Source organism: Mirounga angustirostris, unplaced genomic scaffold (genome assembly GCF_029215605.1).
Source record: "Mirounga angustirostris isolate CCGP_5_RB_7025 unplaced genomic scaffold, mMirAng1.0.hap1 SCAF_9, whole genome shotgun sequence".
NCBI classification, from domain to species: Eukaryota; Metazoa; Chordata; class Mammalia; order Carnivora; family Phocidae; genus Mirounga; species Mirounga angustirostris.
This window is the reverse complement of record NW_026991717.1, coordinates 139,409,332-139,429,578: the sequence shown is the minus strand read 5'-3', so window position 1 is coordinate 139,429,578 and position 20,247 is coordinate 139,409,332. Positions and strand designations below refer to the sequence as shown.

At 52.8% G+C, this 20,247-nt stretch overlaps 1 protein-coding gene across 12 annotated transcripts in view; it reads left to right on the top strand.

The window, feature by feature from the left end:
• The window catches only part of DEGS2 (delta 4-desaturase, sphingolipid 2), a 72,831-nt gene that overhangs the window by 5,534 nt on the left and 47,050 nt on the right, over positions 1-20,247 (top strand). For 2 of the 12 annotated variants that reach the window (XR_010405316.1, XM_064571560.1), the window contains exon 2: positions 1,587-1,720. Coding sequence is in view for 5 of the 12 variants with exons in the window: in XM_064571560.1 (XP_064427630.1) it covers positions 1,587-1,720 (134 nt within the window). In the remaining 7 variants the exon portion in view is untranslated. Of the gene's footprint in view, positions 1-600; positions 14,069-14,332; positions 18,685-20,247 lie in introns of those variants that run through there. The other 10 variants (XR_010405317.1, XR_010405320.1, XR_010405321.1 and 7 more) reach the window with 10 other exon arrangements.

Sequence of the window (20,247 nt, the reverse complement as noted above, 5' to 3'; positions counted from 1 at the left end):
TCACTCATACTTAGTTCCTAACAGCATGTCCTCTTTTGTCTTGTTGTTTTTTATAAGCCATTCCCCATTCAGAATTCACACTTGAACGTGGGGATTAAGAGCGGAAATCGTTTGGAATTCCAGGCCTTGCAAGATAGACCAAATGCAAAACCCATGAGTGGGAAGGGCAGACGAGTCACCAAAGCTTGGGTCTGGGTCCCCATGGTGCCGTTTATTATCCTTGTAACATCAGCAAAGGCTCGTAACCTATAAACCCTCAATTTCCGGAGCTATGAACAGGCCTAATAATGCCAGTCTTCAGGCGTTATGGGAGTGCATGGTCATGGTGAGTAACATGCCCAGCTGGGGTGTGTAGGGTGCTTGTGCTCTTCAGGACCAGTTATATTTTATTCCTCCCCTTGTCCTTCCTAGATTGAGCCAGCTCCTGCCACTCGTCGGACTTCGCGGGCTTGTGCTTTGCATTCAGGCACGGCTGGCTTTACGGCTGAGGCTTATAGACAGGACCCAGCGCTCCCTTGGTTTCTTAAACTAGATGAAAAATCACACACTAGCCAGACTTTTTTTTTTTTTTTTAAGAGATTTGCCATATCTGTGGTAAGTATTTAATCTCTGTGAGCTAGATGGATTACTGTCTATTAAAAGTAGAATAAACAGCTTGCTTTTGTGTTTTCCAAGTCAATCAGAACTGTTTCTCCACATTGGAGCTCCCTTTGGAAGGGTCTATACTGCGATCCAGCTGCTGGTATCTTACTGCTCACTTTTCTTGTGACATGGGTGCTTTGCCTGGTCGGGGGGAGGGGTGGTAAACCCAAGGGGACTTAGCGGGGCGTTGTGATGGTGGGGTTCAGCAGCTGCCACAGAAACAGCAACCTGAGGTGGGGTCAGGGAAGAGGGAGGCTGTTGGTCTCTCCTCCGTGTGCCAGTGAACCACATTCTCGTGTAGAGTTAACCACCTGACTTCCTTGGCACACTTTGGTGCATGGTTCTTTCCTCCCTTTGGTCACGAACAGTTTTGAACTTGGGATTTAAAGGATGGGGGTAGGCCAGAAGGACTATCCTCTCTACACCGTGCCATCCTAATACTACCCGAGGAATGGGTTGGGAGTGTCCTTGCACTGTTCTGTTCAAATGGCATTGTCCTCGTGGCAAGAACGCAGTCATGGATCGGCTGCGTCTTTTCCTAGTTGATGTCTTGACCAAATCCTTCCAAAGGCAGTGCTCGCCCTGACATGGTATGAGGCTAATGCCGTTCCAGACACTGCTCTCTACGATCTCCTCACCTGCTCCTGTGTTCATTGATGACCTGGCGCTTAATCTACACTCTTCCTCTCGAACCCAAGCCATGCCAGCCCTTAGCTGACTTGAGTCACCGGCACTTGGGTCTGTATTTTGGCCTCTGCAATTCCATTACCTCATTCCCCCGCCTTCAGCTGCCATATCCCGATCCTTGTCGTGCCGAAGAGCAGCACCACGTCTGGAATCTCAAACCCCCGATGCCCTGTCCTTTACGACTCCCCCTTCTCTCCCATTGACCGTTTACTTCAGCCTCAGACCTTCCATTTTCTGATCCCTCCTTTCTTTCCCAGACTGGAAATCCGTGGCTAATCACCAGCATCTTCAGCATCCCGTCCTGTCTGATAAAACTTCAACCCTTGGATCAACCCACTCTTGTCTCTATACTTCTGGAATCCTGGGGCCCGCTGGAGGGAACACCACTCGCGTAGGTAGACTTTTGCCGTAACTTACGGTGTCCGGCCTCAGCTGTGCGTTTATTGTCACTTGACAAGTCTTCTTGCTTGTCCTAACTCCACCTCCCTCCATCACTGTGTTCAGCAAATTCTCTAAATTACTTTCCTCAAAGTCCTTAAGAAATGTGCTTGTGTCCATCCCCCCGCCATAGCCTCCTACTTGAGGAAAATTGGAGGGATCCAGATTGGTTTGTCCAGGTGCCAGCTGTCCTCTTGTAGCCGCCTCCCCTGCAGGCCGGCCCCCTCCACCCTTCGACCCTGCAGCGCTGCTGGCCGAGCCCCCTGCTCCACCTGTGCTCTGCTCCCCGCCCCTGCTCCCCCAGGCTCCTCTGCCACCGCTGTCTTCACTCCGGACTGTTCTCATTGGATTGCATCTCTCCTGGTCTTTAAAAATGAGGCTTTCTCAGGGCGCCTGAGTGGCTCAGTCGTTGGGTGTCTGCCTTCGCTCAGGTCATGGTCCCAGGGTCCTGGGATTGAGCCCTGCATCATCATCAGGCTCCGTGCTCAGCGGGAAGCCTGCTTTTCCCTCTCCCACTCCCCCTGCTTGTGTTCCCTCTTTCGCTGTGTCTCTGTCAAATAAATAAATATTTTGAAATAAATAAATAATAAATAAAAACGAGGCTCTCTCTAGCCATTGCCTCTCTCCTTCTGCTCCCAGCTAGGTGTCCCGAGCCCATCTGTCTTTCCAACCTTGACTTGGTCCGTGGCTCCCGGCAGTCTACCGGCCGCCCCGTTGCCGGCCAGACGGAGGAAAGCTTGCTGACCTCGCCCCCTCACCTGCTCTTGCCCCTGGCACCAGCGGTTGCTGTGTCCCCGGACCCCCCACGGTGGCCGTCCTCACCCTCTGCTTGGTCTCCATCTTCTCGCTCATGATTTCTCTTTCTCCTGCCGCTCTCCTGGTTCCGCATGCTCCCCTGGGTCACCAGATCCCCACGTGTGGCTCCCGACGGCCCCCCGCGCACCGACCCCTGCGTGCTGACTGTACTCAGCTCCACGTCTATCCTGGATTCACCCCAGAGCGCTGTCGCCCCACTGTTCAGACTCCGTGGCCCGTGGCCCCTGGGACACCCCGCCTGCTGCCCCGTGTCTCCGTCTGCACCAGCCCTGCCCTCCGGCACTTTCCTCTCGCCAGCACACCCCTTGCTCAGGCCCGAATTTGGGAATTCATCTTGGACTCCTCTCTCTCCCTCATCCCCCATGTGTAGCCACCAGCTCCTAATGAGTTGATGCAGATATTTTTCAAAACCAACTTTTCTCCATTCCCGCTCCTGCCGTCCTTGAGTAGGCTGTGGCTCTCTGTCACCTACGCGTTAGCCAACCAGCCGCTCCACCCGCTGCCAGTCCCCCTTCTAACCTGCAGATGGGCGCACATCGCTCCCCTGCTGCAAACTTCTCAGGGGCTCCGGGAGCCTTGGGACCGACCAGCTCCTCGCAAGGCGTTCCTGACCCTGCGGCCTCTTTTTCTAGCCTTCACACCACCTGCAGGCATGTGCACCGTGCTAGCTCAAACCTCGTTTCCAGACTGTTCCTTTTCCTCTGCCCAAAACGTCCTTTCCTACCTCCTCCAACTTCACTCGTCTTCCAAAGCTGCTCAGGTGACCTCTCTGGGAAGCTTTCTTTGGAAGGGTATTTCCATAGTTACCATTGTTCCCACATTATAATGAAAGTGGCTGTTACCAGCTCTGCTTTCCCACAAAATCGGACATTCTCTGAGGGCAGGCATGGTGTGTGGCTTGCCTCTTGTTCCTGGAGGGAATCAGAGCCAGCCCAGTGCAGGACACACGGTGGGCCTGTCTGAGCAGACGTACCTGGTGATGCTGCTACCTTGCCCCGCCCCCCGCCGTCCTCCTGCATGTGGAATCAAGTCCAGAACCTTAGCTGGGTTTTAAGGTAGCATATGGCATAGCAAAAAAAAAAAAAAGAGACAGGCCTGGATTTGAATATTTGTTTCACCATTTATTAATTTAGTGATCTTAGATGAGTTTCTTAATCTCTGTGGTCAGTTTCTTTATCTGTAAAATAGGCATATTGATGTTCAAGGTTGTTGCAGAGTTAGACTGGAATCATATGCGCAGCGCTCCTGGCTGTAGGAGGTGCTAAATGCATTTCCTCCTCCTCCGTACTGGTTTCCCCGTCCCCTGCTGCCCCATCCTGCCCCCTCCCCCAACATGGAGCCTCACAAAGGTTTCCTCACTGGTTTCCCCGCCTTTGCTAGTTCTCCTCCCTCCATTAAGGAATGCCTTCCTCGGGTCTACCAGCGTCTCCGCCCAATTCAGATGCTGCCTCAAGGCATGCCCAGATTCTCCAGTTAGAAATAACTCCCAGGAGGGGCGCCTGGGTGGCTCAGTCGTTAAGCGTCTGCCTTCGGCTCAGGTCATGATCCCAGGGTCCTGGGATCGAGCCCCGCGTCGGGCTCCCTGCTCCGTGGGAAGCCTGCTTCTCCCTCTCCCACTCCCCCTGCTTGTGTTCCCTCTCTCGCTGTGTCTCTCTCTGTCAAAATAAATAAATAAAATCTTTAAAAAAAAAAAGAAATAACTCCCAGGAAAAAAAGAAAGAAAGAACTCCCAGAGCAGGTGGTATTCGCAGCTGACAGTGCACTTAGCGGTCTTTTAATTACCTGTAGACAGTTCCTGGGTTGAAGGCTTCTGGAAGGCAGGGATGTTTCTTCTTCAATTTTGCAACACTCCGTGCTTCCGAGCACTCAGGGCCTGGAACATCCCAAGTGTTAAGTGAAGGGCTGTTTACTGTGATGGGTGTTGGGAGGAAGAAGAATGCTTCTTCACTGGGTTAAACTGTTGTCCGAGTCTTAAAGGAATCAAACCCTCTGAGAACTCGGAATTCTAGCTTACTTGCTCCTAAGATTTTTTGCATAATGTGAATGTCCACATTTGCAAGCAAATAAACAAGTGCCTGGAAATGAGACAGAATTCTAGAAAATTCTTTTCAAACACAGTGAAAGATCATCAGTCTTGAAATTAGTTTATAATGTGAAGAAAGGAAAGACTCTCGTTTGCCGCAAGCTACGAGAAAGTGATGTGTTCTTTCTAGTTATTTCTCAAAAGCATATTCAAAAAGGAAATTCTTTAAGTAGACTGTGCTTTGAGAAGATAATCTTATTTTGACCTGCTCAGAGGAAGCTGACCCAGTCTTTCATCCAGCCCTTTTATTTTTTTTTAAGTTTTTATTTATTTAAGTAAACTCTACTCCCAATGCGGGACTCAAACTCACGACCCCAATATCAAGAGTCGCACGCTCCGCCAACTGAGCCAGCCGGTGCCCCTCATCCAGCCCTTTTGAAGAGAGTGGTATTACAAGTCAAGTCCTGTCACAACCATCACAACGAAGAGTCCACATAAAAGGACCATTTCCTATGGAAATAAATGCCGTATTAATTGATGTATTAATCCAGAGGTTAGCAGGTCAACAATGCTGTTGGCGTCCCTAGCAGCTAGAGGTGTTTTATAGACCTGCTCGCACATACTTCTCACAGCTGTTAAGTAGTGATTTCCCTTGGACACCACTCACCCCCTATTCCCCCCAAACCACTGAATTCTAGAGGCAAAGCCCACTCATTGAGAGAACAGAAGCAGTCCACTTCTGGCTGCAGTCCAGGCAGGTGGCCATGGCCAGGAGCGAGCTTGCAATGTCAAAGTTTATCTGACTACCCCTCCTCTGCCTTTCCGGGTTGCAAACCAGCTTGCGGGTTGCTTTCTCTTCTCACACTGGCTTTTAACTCCCATCTCCCCATCCTCTGTGCAAACTGTTGTTTTTATAGGAACCAAATGTAGCAACTTACCTGTCACATAACAAAATGTAAAGTGCAATTAAATCTTCATCCCAGTAGACACTGGGATCTGTCGCACAAACATGGAGATGGGGAGGTGCCCTGACTCATGCCGGGTACTCCCCCACCAGCCCAGCACCAGCAGCCAGCTCTCAGGTGGCCCTTGTGTAAACAGGTCCCACGGCAGAACGGTCTTCTAGAAACAACCTGGAGGAATGGCTGAATGTGTTACTGTGTGTCCCATGCACATGTGTGTATGTGTGTGTCTGTGGAGCAGGACGTGTGGGGACCCCTGGGGCGTCCACTTTGTTCCTGGCTGACAGTGGCTCTCAGCACCCAGTGCTCCGTCCCTCCAGAGCTCCAGTTTGTTCACGTTAGGGAGAAATGTCCCCTAGGGAGGGCCTGAGGAACTACCTTTGCTGAGCAGGTGAATGGTGCTTGGCTAAACATCCAAGGCCATCTTATTTCCTTTAGCCAGTGAGTGTTCTGAGAAGGAGTCAGAGGGAATGTGACCCAGTTCTGGCCAGTGAAATGTTAAGGAGAGTGTGTATTATTATTGCAGTGGCTTTGCTTCCCTAACGGAAAGGTAAGCCCATTATCTTAGAGAAAAGAAGACAGCCCCTCTCCCTCCTTCCTGCCCAAAAACCAGCATGATGGCTCGGGCTGTGGCAGCCATTTTAGGACTGTGAGGAAAAGACAAAGAGAATTCGGGGCGTCAGTCCAGCGCCGTGGAGCTGGAAACCCACTGGTACCACTAGGCTCGTGCGAGCCGTTGCACGGACCCACCCGTTCCTGACACACTGGAGCAGGTCAGACTGTCAGTAGTCCCTTCTGGGAACAGGGAGGGGGGTGGAATGGAGGGGATGGCACATCAGAGGGGGAGTCTCTTCTGTTTGGCTGAAGTGTTTTCTCTTGGCAATCTGATGCCAATAATGCGCAATTCCCTGTGAAATATTATAAAGCCACTGATTTTTGTATACGTATAGTTTTAATAGTGTAAAGAACTGCTGATAAAATAATCAGAAATGTAGATCATTGGGGTATATAGTGTAATCCCAACTTTTTTTGGGAAAAGGTAGAGGAAAAAGTGGGGAGGTAAGTATGTCAAAACAATGGTTTACTTCTGGGAAGTGGGATTCTGGGCAGGTGCGTTTTTTTTTTACACGTGTGTGTAGTTTTCACATACGGGGTTTTTTTCCTGATTTTTTTTTTCAATTATTGCCATAAAAGACAAAGTATAAAATTTACCATCTTAGCCATTTTTTTTTTTTAAAGATTTTATTTATTTATTTGACATAGAGATAGTGAGAGCAGGAACACAAGCAGGGGTAGTGGGAGAGAGAAGCAGGCTTCCTGCCAAGCAGGGAGCCCGACGCGGGGCTCGATCCCAGGACTCTGGGGTCATGACCTGAGCCGAAGGCAGACGCTTAACAACTGAGCCACCCAGGCGCCCAGCCATTTTTTTTTTAAGTAGGCTCATGCCCAGCGTGGAGCCCAATGCAGGGCTTGAACTCACAACCCTGAGATCAAACCCTGAGCTGAGATCCAGAGCCGGATGCTTCGCCGACTGAGCTCCCAGGCGCCCCGCACCTGCGCTGTGTTTAAGCGCACAGGGCGGTGGCGTTAAGCACATGCCCCATCGTGCAGCCACCACCATCTCCAGTACGCATCACCTCACCGTTCAGCAGTAAGCCCCCTTCCCCGTGCCTGCAACCCTGGCGCCCACCGTTCACTTGCCGCCTCCGGGAATGTGACTGTTGCAGGTGCCTCCCGCCTGTCAGTGCATCATGCGGCATTTGTCCCTTCGTGACCACCTTATCTCACTTAACAAACGTCCTCCTGGTTCCTGCATGTGGGAGCAGGTCTCAGAATTCCCTTCCTGAGGTGAAACAGTAGTGCATCGTATATACACACCAAGTCTTGCCTGTTCGTTCATGCCTCAGTGGACACTTGGGACTACTTCCACATTGTAGCTGTTGTGAATAATGCTGCCGTGCACATGGGTGTGCAGATAAGCACGTATTTTGTAATCAGAAAAGTAGCCGGGGCGCCTGGCTGGCTCAGTCGTTCAGCGTCTGCCTTCGGCTGAGGTCATGATCCTGGGGTCCTGGGATCGAGCCTCGCATGGGGCTCCCTGCTCAGCGGGGAGCCTGCTTCTCCCTCTCCCACTCCGCCTGCTTGTGTTCCCTCTCTCACTGTCTCTCTCTGTCAAATAAATAAAATCTTAAAAAAAAAAGTGAGAGAAAAGTAGCAAATGAAGAAAATCTTGGGGAAGCCAAATCATCTATATTGAATTTGTGCTTTTCCCACCATCATTTCTCATTTTCTATCAGATCTTTTGAACACTCAGCCAACAGTAACATCTCTGCCAGAAGGGAGAATTGGTACCTGGACCCTCTCTCCCCACTCGAAAGCCTGATGGCTGCACAGGGTTAGCCGTGTCCAGGCGCTCCACCTGCTTCCTCGTGGGTCCTTCCTATCCTTCCCTCGCTGGGCACAGTGGTGACGTCAGCCCTGACGCCATTCCCAGAGAGACACGCTCTGGCCCCAGCCCTGCACGCTCCTTCCTCATACTTACAAGCTGTGTCCGGGCTGTCCAGCTGTTTCCCCAGCAAACTGTACAGAAGACAAAACAGCCACAGGTCAGTTCACCAGTGACCCGGGGCTCCCTGTGGTCCCCACCCTCCGGGGTGCCCGGGGTTTCGGGGGGACACGCAGGCCTCTTCAGGTGGAGAGGTGCCACGGAGCTCGCAAACTTGGGGGGGATGCACAGCACTCAAGTCATAAAAACCCAGGGGCGCCTGGGTGGCTCAGTGGGTTAAGCATCCGACTCTTGATTTCGGCTCAGGTCATGATCTTGGGGTCATGGGATGGAGCCCCTCATTGGGCTCCTCGCTCAGCAGGGAGTCCGCTTGAGATTCTCTCCCTCTGCCCCTCCCCCCACACTCACTCTCTCAAATACATAAATAAATAAAATTTTTTTTTAAAGATTTTATTTATTTATTCATGAGAGAGAGAGAGAGAGGCAGAGGGAGAAGCAGGCTCCCAAGGAGCAGAGAGCCCGATGTGGGACTCGATCCCAGGACCCTGGGATCATGACCTGAGCCGAAGGCAGACGCTTAACCATCTGAGCCACCCAGGCGCCCTAAATAAATAAAATTTAAAAAAAAACAACAACATAAGTAAATAAAATCTTAAAAAAAAAAAAAAAAGGGGTGCCTGGGTGGCTCAGTTGGTTAAGCGACTGCCTTCGGCTCAGGTCATGATCCTGGAGTCCCGGTATCGAGTCCCGCATCGGACTCCCTGCTCGGCAGGGAGTCTGCTTCTCCCTCTGACCCTCCCCCTCTCATGCTCTCTCTCTCTCATTCTCTCTCTCAAATAAGTAAATAAAATCTTAAAACAACAACAACAACAACAACAACAACAAACCCTTGAACTGATTTGTGATACAAATCACTTGAGATACTCAGGCCAGGTGTCCAGGTGCGAGGCTGCATTGAAAGCACCTTTTCTGCCCCCCTCCTGGTTGACCTGGCAGCCCCCACCCCCGCCAGCCTGAGCCAGCCGCGTGCCACTGACCTGTCCTCAAAAGCCTCTGGTGGGCCCTGCTTCGCTGCCACTCCAGGCTCTCTGCGGGGCCCCCGATGCGCCTTGTCCCTACCTGCCTTCCTTGCCGTCTGCAAAGCCTTCCTCCCCGGGCTCTGCCTCTGCACACGGACCCTTTAACTGCTGCCCCCTGGCCCCCCACGCTCCCCCTTGAGCAGCCTGGGTCCGGGTGGCGTGTTTACGGTGCCGGCGCAGCGCTCTGTGCTGGTGTGTGTGCTGGGGCCTCTGCCTCTATCCCCGGGCTACCTGAGCCCGGAGGAAGGGCCCGGGGATGCACCCTCATTAGTCCTCGTTACCTTTGGCAAGGCCCCAGAGGATCAAGAATTGAAGACAAGCCTCTCTGTTGGACCCGAGCAAGCTGGGGAGTGAGGGCCCAGGGCTGGAGGGAGGCTGGCAGCCCACCCCTGGGTCGCTGGAAGGAGTGCACCAAGGCTGCTCCTGCCAGTTAGAGAGCTGGAAGCTGCTTCCAGAAGCACGGTGTTACCGTTTCCAGGTACAGTGAACTGAACAGAGTTCTTACTTCCAGAAGGAGGAACAGACTCACCCCTCCTCACTTGTCTCTGCAGCTCTGCCCTGTCCCTTGGGCCTGGCCTACCCTCTGTGTCCCTCTCCACTTCTGCTGTTGGCCCTTCCTGTCTCCGTGTGTCTACCTCCCCTGCGCAGCTTCCCACAGAACCCACCCCCCAAAGTGGAGGCCATGTGTGTATGTCCCGCACCTGTCTGTCTGCCAGCCAAGGCTTCCTGGGTTATTAATAGAGCGAGTAGATGACTTATGGTTCGGAGCTTTTTATTCCCCTAGAAAAATTCCACCCGGTTATCTTTTTCAGTCAACGGGCTTTCATTGATTTTTCTCCCCATGGATTAATGATCTTGTGCAGGAAAAGCTCGCCACCACCTTGAGAAATGCAGGCCTGGGAAGGAGTCCCAGAGCCTCTGCGGTCTGTGTGTGCAAAGCTGAGCTCCGGCCCTCTTGCTCACCCTCACTGCCCACTCCCGGCACACACTGGAAGCAGGCACCTGCCTTTGGGATCAGGTCTCCCGGGCACTTAACTCCGCTCTCCTCCCAGCCTCGCGCTGGGAGCCCTCTTGCCCGTGCCACTTCTGGGAAGGCAGAGACCAGGAAGGTAAAGACCAGCTCTCACACTCCCTGGTAACTGGGGTTCTGGGCAACAATCGGGTTCCTTCCATCAGTTGCCCAATTTGGGAGGCCGACGTTAAGCGTAGGCTTTGGAGTGTGCAGGCCTGGGCAGCGCGCACATTACAGGCTGAACTTAAGGCAGGAAGCGGCTCTGCGCCCTCCCCAGCGCCGAGGGCCGTCTGCGTTCCGGGAAAGCAGAGGCCCCTGTCCGCACGAGGCTTCCCTGGGACGGGCTTTCTGGGCATTGCTGGGCCAGCCACACGGTGCACTTGAGTCAGGGCCTCTGCCCTGCTTTCTGATTCCTGCCCCGCCTCCCCCCTGCTGCACAGGCTTGGCTCCGCAGCCCTGGTGGTAGCCTCCTGCTTCCCCACCTTCTGACCTGAGCCCCTTTCGGCAGGTGCAGCCATTCCTGGGTCCCCGGTGCATGTTTCCAGCCCAGCCGGTGGTTCTGTAAGCTAACTCCCGGTGCTAGCCGTTGTCCGTTGGAAATACCACCACTGCAAAGAGCCTGCTAAGGACTCAATGTCTGTGTCCCCACTGGAGTCCCGTGTTGGCAGCCTCATCCCCAAAGTGATGGCGTGAGGAGGCGGTCATGCGGGTGGGACCCTCCGGAGTGGGGTTAGTGCCCTTATGAATGAGACCCCAGAGAGCGCCTCTACTCCTTCAACCCTGTGAGGGCACAGCGTGGGGAGAGGCCTTGAGGCCGTCCGCTCCTCACTGCCTCCAGAGCGGTAAGAAATAGTGTCTGTTGTTCCGAAGCCTCCCCATCTATGGTACTTTGTTATGCAGCCCGAAAGGACCATCCTCCCTTCCCCGGGTCCAGGTGTGGGTGCCCACTGTTTCTCCCCGTTTGATTGCACGCCCCTTGAGCGCAGGGATTGCGTATTAGTGGTGTCCCTACAAAGAGCTCACTCAAGGCTTGCTGAGGAAGAGCTGGCGTCCGCCTGGGCCCCCCTCCCCAGGAGCAGCACCTCTGGCTGCAGCGATCGCAAACCGTGAGCTCCCTTGGGAACCGGACTGAGCGTGGCGGCCCGGGCCCTCGACGAGCCTCCGCCTTCCCAATTACCAACTCTGTCGGCCCTTGGGGTCGGGGAGGGGGCAGAGCGAACTTTCCACTTTATTTTTTTTATTTATTTTTTTTTTAAAGATTATTTATTTATTTATTTATTTATTAGAGAGTGAGCAGGAGAGAAACAGCATGAGAGGGGAGAGGGTCAGAGGGAGAAACAGGCTCCCCGCCGAGCTGGGAGCCCGACGTGGGACTCGATCCCAGGACCCTGGGATCATGACCTGAGCTGAAGGCAGTCGCTTAACCAACTGAGCCACCCAGGCGCCCCGAACTTTCCACTTTAAATTCCGCCTGTACTCCTTGCACATGCCGGGGGGTTACTCGGAGTCTGCCAGGCCCCAGCCTCAGGCCAAGTTGCGGTTGGTTTTACAAGGATCTGACCCCACAAACAACCCAAACCCATGCTGGAATCAAGACACTCGGTAGGAAGACCAGCTTTATGGGTGTGGCTCTTTGTCCTAAGAGCAGCTTTCTAGACAGACCTCAGGAGAGAACTCGGCACTAAACGAGGCTGGAACCTACCTCAGCTTAAAAGTTGTAAAACAAGTAAGGCTATTGCCGGAGTGGAGCCATGGTCTCAGGATCAAGGTGAGGTGAGGAAGCGCCTGGGCCCACGCGGGGGAGGGAGGTAAGTGGGGCAGACGGCATGGAGGAGGCTTCTCGGGGCCACTACCAGGCAGTTCCTCCACGTGGGCATCTGTTCTGTGTCGGGCTTCAAGACCTCACAGTTTGGGGTAAAGACTGCAAGTTATGGGGCGCCTGGGTGGCTCAGTTGATGAAGCACCTGCCTTCAGCTCAGGTCATGATCCCGGGGTCCTGGGATCGAGCCCCGCGTCGGGCTCCCTGCTCTGCCGGAAGCCTGCTTCTCCCTCTCCCGCTCCCCCTGCTTGTGCTCTCTCTCTGTCAAATAAATAAAATCTTCAAAAAAAAAAAAAAAAAAGTGTGCAAGTTCAGTGGGACAAAGCGCAGGAGAGAGCGGGCTGAGCAGCCTGGGCTTGTGCTGTGCTGCCAGGAGAGCTTGCGTGGCTGGGGACCCGGCCTTTGGAGCCTGGTTCTGCCCTATCTCCTGGCTGTGGAGGGAGATGCTGCAGGGGACACCGTGCAAACGGCCACCCACCCTGCGCCTGGTGGTGCTCCGCCCAGGGCTTCGCGTGGAAGCACAGAGCAAAGCAGGGGGGCGGGCAGCACTGGCCCACAGTCAGAGACCTGAGTTCCGTTTATCTCTGCCACTAACTCCCCGTGTCCTTGGGTAGGTCCCCTCTGGGTTGAAGTACTTATTTTATGGTATCTGTGAAAAGCGCCTCTCCCCCAGCCCCCCGCCAAATCACAACATTGCCCATTTCTGCTAGTTTCTTCATGGGCTTTTATCTCTAACTTGCAATAGCATCCAGGGGCTCAGGACGCGGAGGACCCAGGGTGGGGAGACTGCGGACCAAGGAGCACTCCTCAGCAGGACTAGGGCACGGGTTCCATCTAACCCACTTCTGTGGGTGGAGTCATCTGGCTATGGAGGCCGTCCTCGTGGAGTACAGCTTTCACTGGGGAGCTTGGTCACTAACCTGCCCAGGAGCTCATGAATGCCCTGGGACGGGGGCCACCTGTCTCACCCTGTGCCCAGCCAGAGCACAGGAAATGCAGGAAATGGTAGTGATCCAAACAGATGTGAGTGACAGTGGGTGGGCAGGCAGTTGCACTGAAGCCGGGTCCAGCCCAGACCCAACAGGTGTGTGAGCAGGTGCTGTGCGGTGGACTCCTGCTCAGGTGAGCCCTGGCCAGAGCTGGCAGGGGGCTCTGCTGGGTACTGACAGCTGGACCAAGCTGGAGCCCATTTGGGACGGGGCTTGCAGGTAGGTGCTTAGCAAGCTGAAGTGGCTGGAAGAACGGCGCTGGGGTGCAGAAGGCAGGCAGCTGGGGGGAAGCGTGAGAGCGGAACGGTGGGGTTTTGGAGCTGTGGGGCATCGTCTTCAGTGCACCTGGGCAGCTGGCCAGAGCCCCACTGGCTGCATCAGCCTCAGGTGCATCGTCCCCCAGAGGCACAGGGCAAGGGAAGGGGATTCAACCTTCCTTCTTCCCCCAAAGAGGCTTCCAGGGACTGTTGGCTGGGCGCCAGGTGCCTTTCAGTCATCCCAAGGGCCTAGGTAGCATTCCCACCATTTCACACAGGAGGAAACTAAATCCCAGAGAAGAGGGGCGCCTGGGGGCTCGGTTAAGTGTCTGCCTTGGGCTCAGGTCATGATCTCGGGGTCCTGGGATCGAGCCCCACATCAGGGGATCTTAAAAATCTTAAAAAAAAGAGATCTCTTGGACATGTTTTATTAAGATGCCTATGTTTGAGGGGCAACTGGGCAGCTCAACCAGTTGAGTGAATCACTTTTGGTTTCATCTCAGGTCATGATCTTGGGGTCATGGGATCGAGCCCCGAGGTGGGCTCCAGGCTCAGCTGGGAGTCTGCTCCAGACTCTTCCTCTCCCTCACCCCGCTCACTGGGGTGCGCACTCTATAAATAAGGAAATAAATAAAATCTTAAAAAAAAAATGCCTATGTTTGATGTCATTGTAAATGGCTGTTCTTCATTTTCTAATTGTAGCTAGAATTTTTTAAAGATGTAGGGGTTTTTTTTGTTTTTTAAAGATTTTATTTATTTATTTGACAGAGAGGGAGACACAGCGAGAGAGGGAACACAAGCAGGGCGAGTGGGAGAGGGAGAAGCAGGCTTCCTGCAGAGCAGGGAGCCCAATGCGGGGCTCGATCCCAGGACCCTGGGATCATGACCTGAGCCGAAGGCAGACGCTTAACGACTGAGCCACCCAGGCGCCCCAAGATGTAGGGTTTTTTTGCATAGTGATTTTTTATTCCCAGCAACCTTGCTAAGCTCTTGTGTTCTAGTAACTTATCTGTTAATCCTTTGACTTTTCTATCGTCTCTAAATAATGCCAGTTTTGTTTCTTCCTTTCGAATCTTTATATCTTTTTTTCCCTTTGCCTCAGTGCACTGTCCAGGGCCTCCAGTACCATTTGACCCGCTCTGGAAGTGGCAACAATGGGCCCCTTTGTGTTGTGTCCATGCTTGCCGGAGAGCATTCAACGCCCCAGCATGGCCTGTGATGTGATGGGGGTTTGTAACTGCCCCTTATCAGAGCGAGAAGTCCCTTCGGTTTCTGGTGTGCTAAGCAGGGTTCTTCTCATGAATGGATCTCCAATTTCATCTGCAACCGTAGAGAGGATGGTATGAGTTCTCCTTTTTTCTCTGAAGTAGTCGACGATGCTGACTTTTCTGTTTACGGAAGCAGTCTTGCATTCCTGGGACAAAGCCAGCGTGACTGTGCTTGTATGAGTCTTTTCATGTATGGCCAGGTCCGGTTTGTTACTCGGGGAGGATTTTTGCATCTGTGTTCACGGAGGAGACGGCCTGGCGCGTCGCTTTCTCACGTTTCCTGCATCGGAGTTTGGTGTCAAGGTTATGATTGCCTCACAGACCAGCTGGGCAGTTCCCTCTTTCTCTGTGTTCTGAGTTTACCTAAGGCCCGAGCTCTTTGGCCTAAAGGCATATGAGAGGGCACCTGGGTGGCTCAGTCCGTTGAGCATCCGACTCTTGGTTCCAGCTCAGGTCGTGAGATCGAGCCCGTGTCGTGCTCCATACTCAGTGGGGAATCTGCTTGAGGCTCTCCCTCTCCCTCTGCTCCTCCCACTGCGTTCTTTCTCTCTCTCTCAAATAAATAAATAAATCTTTTTTTTTAAAGATTTTATTTATTTATTTGAGAGAGAGAGAATGAGAGAGAGCACATGAGAGTGGGGAGGGTCAGAGGGAGAAGCAGACTCCCTGCCGAGCAGGGAGCCCGATGCGGGACTCGATCCCAGGACTCCGGGATCATGACCTGAGCCGAAGGCAGTCGCTTAACCAACTGAGCCACCCAGGCGCCCCAATAAATCTTTTTTTAAAAAGCATATGAGAACCCCGGGGTGGGGGCCGTCTGGGCCTGGAGTCTGCTCGGTGGGAAGGTCAGCTCCCCACCAGCTTTCCCTTCCAGAAATCACATCCTTTTCTTCCCATCCTGGCCAACCACACCAGCTCCAACCGGACCATGTGCCCCCGTCAGGGTCACTGCCCTGGCCTCCTTCGGGACTCTTCCTGAAGCTCTCTCCTGCTCCAGAGCCCAGTGGTCTCCAAGTCCAGAAGAGCAACAAGACACTCTGGGCCCTCCTCGGTGGCCGCACCACCTGCCCACCCCCTGCTGCTGTACCCCACGGAGCTTGTGGCACCCCTGGGCTTCCTTGTCGGGGCTTCTGTCCCTGCAGATCGCTACAAAAGGCTGTGCCTCCCCTGCCCCCAGACCCTTCTACCGCTGAATGGATCCCCCTTCCCTTTAGCTCCGGGTCCCCTTTCCCCTGTGGCTCTCTATGTCTGCCTCTTATCAGAACCACTTTGAATAGAAATATTCTCTACTGAAGTGGGTGTTCCTGATTGTTCGCTCGGTCAACAGATACGTCCAGGGCACTGGGCACCATCCTCGGTGCCTAAGATAGACGAGTTCCAGCCAGTCCGGAATTGTCCAGTGAGTGGGAGACAAAACAGCTGGTACTATACAGGTGAACACACACAAAAAAAACCCCACAAAATTAAATCACCTAGAATCCCACTGTTAATGTGTTAGAGCATTTCCCAGCTTTAAAAAATGCTTAGAATAGTTTTCCTGAATAGGTAGGTACTAGCTTGTTTTACAGATGAGCAAACTGAGGCACGGAGCATGCAGGCCACAGGTCACAGGAATGACCAGGTCTGGATTTTTACTCAGGCAGCCTGGCTCTGAGCCCCTGACCTTACTCCACACCCCACCTTTAAAAAAATATAATGGGTAGAGCTGTGTGTCCCTGCTCAGAGGCCCCAAATTTTCACTTCTCTTACTGCATGCATCTTACCTTGAGAACATGGAAATATGCATTCTGTGCATCCCTTGGCATCACCCCAGACCTGTTCTACCCATTGCCTTCGCAGGCTATGGTGGGGACAGACCCCGCTGGGGAGTCCAGAGGCCTGGGTTCCTGTGGCCCTACCGTCATCTGGCTGTGTGACCTCAGACTAGTCACTTGACCTCTCTGGGCCTCAGTCTCCACGTTTGTAACAACGCTGGGATTCAGTCACACTGCTGCGGGCCTGAACGACCCCTCTCTGTTAAGGGGACAGTGCCCCTTGGGACTCCACCTGGCATGTGTAGAACCTGGAGCTCTGCGGCTTTGGGCAGACGGGGGAGAGGGGCTGGGGCCATGCGGGTGCTTGGTGGGACATCTGCGGACCTCTACCCCCTTTCCCGCCTGGCCTCCAAGGATGTGCTCAGAACCTGGTACACCATGGCTGTATCCTCATGATTGAAGGTTTGGGGTAGTGCTGGATGACCTGGGGGAGAGGTGTTCCTGGTGACCTCCCGCCCTGCCAGGCCTGGCCGGGTTTCTGTGCTCTGTGGGCTGGGTGGCCAGTCCTTAGATTGTCCTGTCCCTGGCAGTGTAGGCCTGCCCTGCGTGCCAGTTCCCACCCCACCGGAGTGATTGTCCTCTCTCTAGACGAGACACCTTTGACCTTTGCATGCCATGGCCGCCTGGAGAAGAGTATGGACTCCTCAAAACAATATTTTTATTTTTATTCGGGTTTTTTAATTTTTTTTTCAAATGACATTACCGTTTCTACTCTTTATTCTATTTCATAGAATTACATTCTTTTTTTTAAAATTTTTTTATTGTTATGTTAATCCCCATACATTACATCATTAGTTTTAGATGTAGTGATCCATGATTCATTGTTTGTGCATAACACCCAGTGCTCCATGCAGAACGTGCCCTCCTCAATACCCACCACCAGGCTAACCCATCCTCCCACCCCCCTCCCCTCTAGAACCCTCAGTTTGTTTTTCAGAGTCCATCGTCTGTCATGTTTCGTCTACCCCTCCGATTTCCCCCCCTTCATTCTTCCCCTCCTGCTATCTTCTTCTTTTTTTCTTTTCTTAACATATATTGCATTATTTGTTTCAGAGGTACAGATCTGAGATTCAACAGTCTTGCACTCGGGTTTTTAAATTTATTTTTTGGGCGCCTGGGTGGCTCAGTTGGTTAAGCGACTGCCTTTGGCTCAGGTCATGATCCTGGAGTCCCGGGATCAAGTCCCGCATCGGGCTCCCTGCTCGGCGGGGAGTCTGCTTCTCCCTCTGACTCTCCTCCCTCTCATGCTCTCTGTCTCTCATTCTCTTTGTCTCAAATAAATAAATAAAATCTTTTAAAAAATAAATAAATAAATAAATAAAATTTAATTTTTATTTTAGTCATCTTTACCCCCAATGTGGGGCTCGAATTCACAACCCCGAGATCAAGAGTTACACACTCTTGCAACTGAGCCAGCCAGGTGCCCCCCAAAACAATATTTTTTAATGAATAAATAGAGGAAAGCAATTACATAGAAAACAATTTGGGGCACCTGGGTGGCTCAGTTGGTTAAGCGTCTGCCTTAGGCTCAGGTCCTGATCCCAGGGTCCTGGGATTGAGCCCCGCATCAGGCTCCCTGCTCAGTGGGGAGCCTGCTTCTGCCTCTTCCTCTGCTGCTCCCTCTGCTTGTGCTCACTCACTCTCTCTCTCTGTCAAATAAATAAAATCTTGGGGCACCCAGGATGCTCAGTCGTTAAGCGTCTGCCTTCAGTTCGGGTCATGATCCCAGGGTCCTGAGATCGAAACCCGCATCGGGCTCCCTGCTCGGCGGGAAGTCTGCTTCTCCCTTTCCCACTCCCCTGCTTGTGTTCCTGCTCTCACTAACTCTCTCTGTCAAATAAATAAATAAAATCTTTAAAAAAAAAAAGAAAAGAAAAGCAGTTCATAAAATTCTTAAATACATGTGTGGTGTAGTAGTGTATTTATTAATGCATTAAATAATAGGACCAAAGCTGCAAGTCTACAATTTATCATTTTGAAGTAGTGGTGAGTGTAAATGAGATTAATTTAGAGATTTCGGCTTCAGTTGCAGTATGATTTGAAATTATCTGGATTTCTGTTGGTGGCAAAGTCACAGGTGCAGTTGACATCGCTGAGGTTTATGGCCCCTGTTCCTGATGGGAAAGCAAACATTAGAGGTGGGTGAAAATGAGGATGTCAGTGTTTTCTGTCCAGTTTCCGAAACCCCAAACTCCCATCCCCCGGCCCCCCCTCCCCAGGGTTCGCCCTGAGGACCCTGGGGTGAGAACCCCTGCCCTGGGTAATATGGTTGTGTAGGAGGAGCTAGGAGAGAAGTGGGTGGGGTGAGGGGCAGAGAGGGAATGCGTGGTTGATTGAGTGGATCTCTTTTTTTTTAAATTATTTATTTGATAGAGAGAGAGACAGGGAGAGAGGGAACACAAGCAGGGGGAGTGGGAGAAGGAGAATCAGGCTTCCCGCCGAGCAGGGAGCCCGATGTGGGGCTCGATCCCAGGACCCTGGGATCATGACCTGAGCTGAAGGCAGCTGCTCAATGACTGAGCCACCCAGGTACCCCATATGTGATTCCATTTATACGAAACGTCCAGAATTAGCAAATCTAAAGAGACAGCAGATTAACAGAGCTAAATCCTCATCTTTCAGCTGCAGGCAGTCATTGGATTGTATCTAAAGGCAGAAAATCAGCAACTGTCAGCAGAAGCCTGTCACACGTGTAAAGATGAGAGCCAGAAAAAAAACATCTAGTAGAGCACAAATGGGTGCTTCGGAGGGAGGACTCGGGCTGTGCGGAGTGGGGCAGAGGACTGCCGCTTGTCATTATAAGCCTTGTAGTTCTATTGGTCCTTTAAAGACATGTACCTGTTACTAATTTTATTGGAAATGAAAGCTAGAGGAAGAAGACGGAGGATCAGAGGGGCGAAGTAACTAGCCCAATGTCACACAGGATTCAGAGCTGAGCCTGTCCCGAGTTCAGGCTCGAGATTCGGGTGGACCCTGAAGGCCCACTGGCCTGATGTGGGGCGTGGGTGGTAGGCAGTCTGCGAAGAGGGACTAGCCTCTGAGGAAGCAGAGTATTTTCACTCTCGGATGTTGCTGAAGTGAGAGGCGTTCATGTCAACAAGCCTCTTGGAAACCAAAAGGCCCTTTTTGCATGTCTGACCTTGCAGGCTGTGTCCTGGAGATTCAATGTCCACCAAAGCCCCAGCTCCACGCCAGCAAATCAGCAGAGTGCTCCCTAAGTAGACGGCCCTGTTTTGCAAGCCCACTGATAAGCTGTTCTCTGCTGGCAGCCACACGTGTGTCAAGCAGAAGGGCTGAGTTTGAATTCAGATCTCAGCATTTGTTTGTCTTCAGGACTGTGGTGGGGCCGGTGCTGAGCAAGATTTGGTCTGGAAAGTAGGCACAGGTCCTGACGACGTGATGGGGGCAGGACTAGGTGGACCCAGGAGGGAGTAGCATGTGCAAAGGCCCAGGGGCCTTGGTCTGGGAGCTGACATGGGTCAGTGTAGCTGGAGAAGGGGTTGGGGTAGCAGTTGATGAGATGGGGTTGAGGGGGGCAGCAAGGGCTTTGAAGGATTTTCAAGGTGGCCATCCAGTCATTGGACAGTAGAGGAGGCTTGTGGCTGGGCTGAACGCACACAGCACTTACCTCCCCAAGTCCCCTTCCCTTTCCAATCTGCCCCAGGCCCTGACCCTCCCTTGGGGGGGGCCTGCCCATCAGTTTTCTCCAGCAGACACCCAAGGCCCAGGCTGCCTGGCATGGGGGTGTCCCCAGCCCGCCAGTCCTGCCCCCAACCAGTGCAGCTGAGGAAACCTGGGCCAGCCATCCAGCCTCTTGGCCTTCCCTGACTCGCCAGGAAGAGGGGACCCCAGTTCCTCACTTCCAGGGCCATCACATAACTGTAGTCAGCCCTGTGACGTGCCTGGCACGGGGTCTGGTACTCAGGTGATGCCCA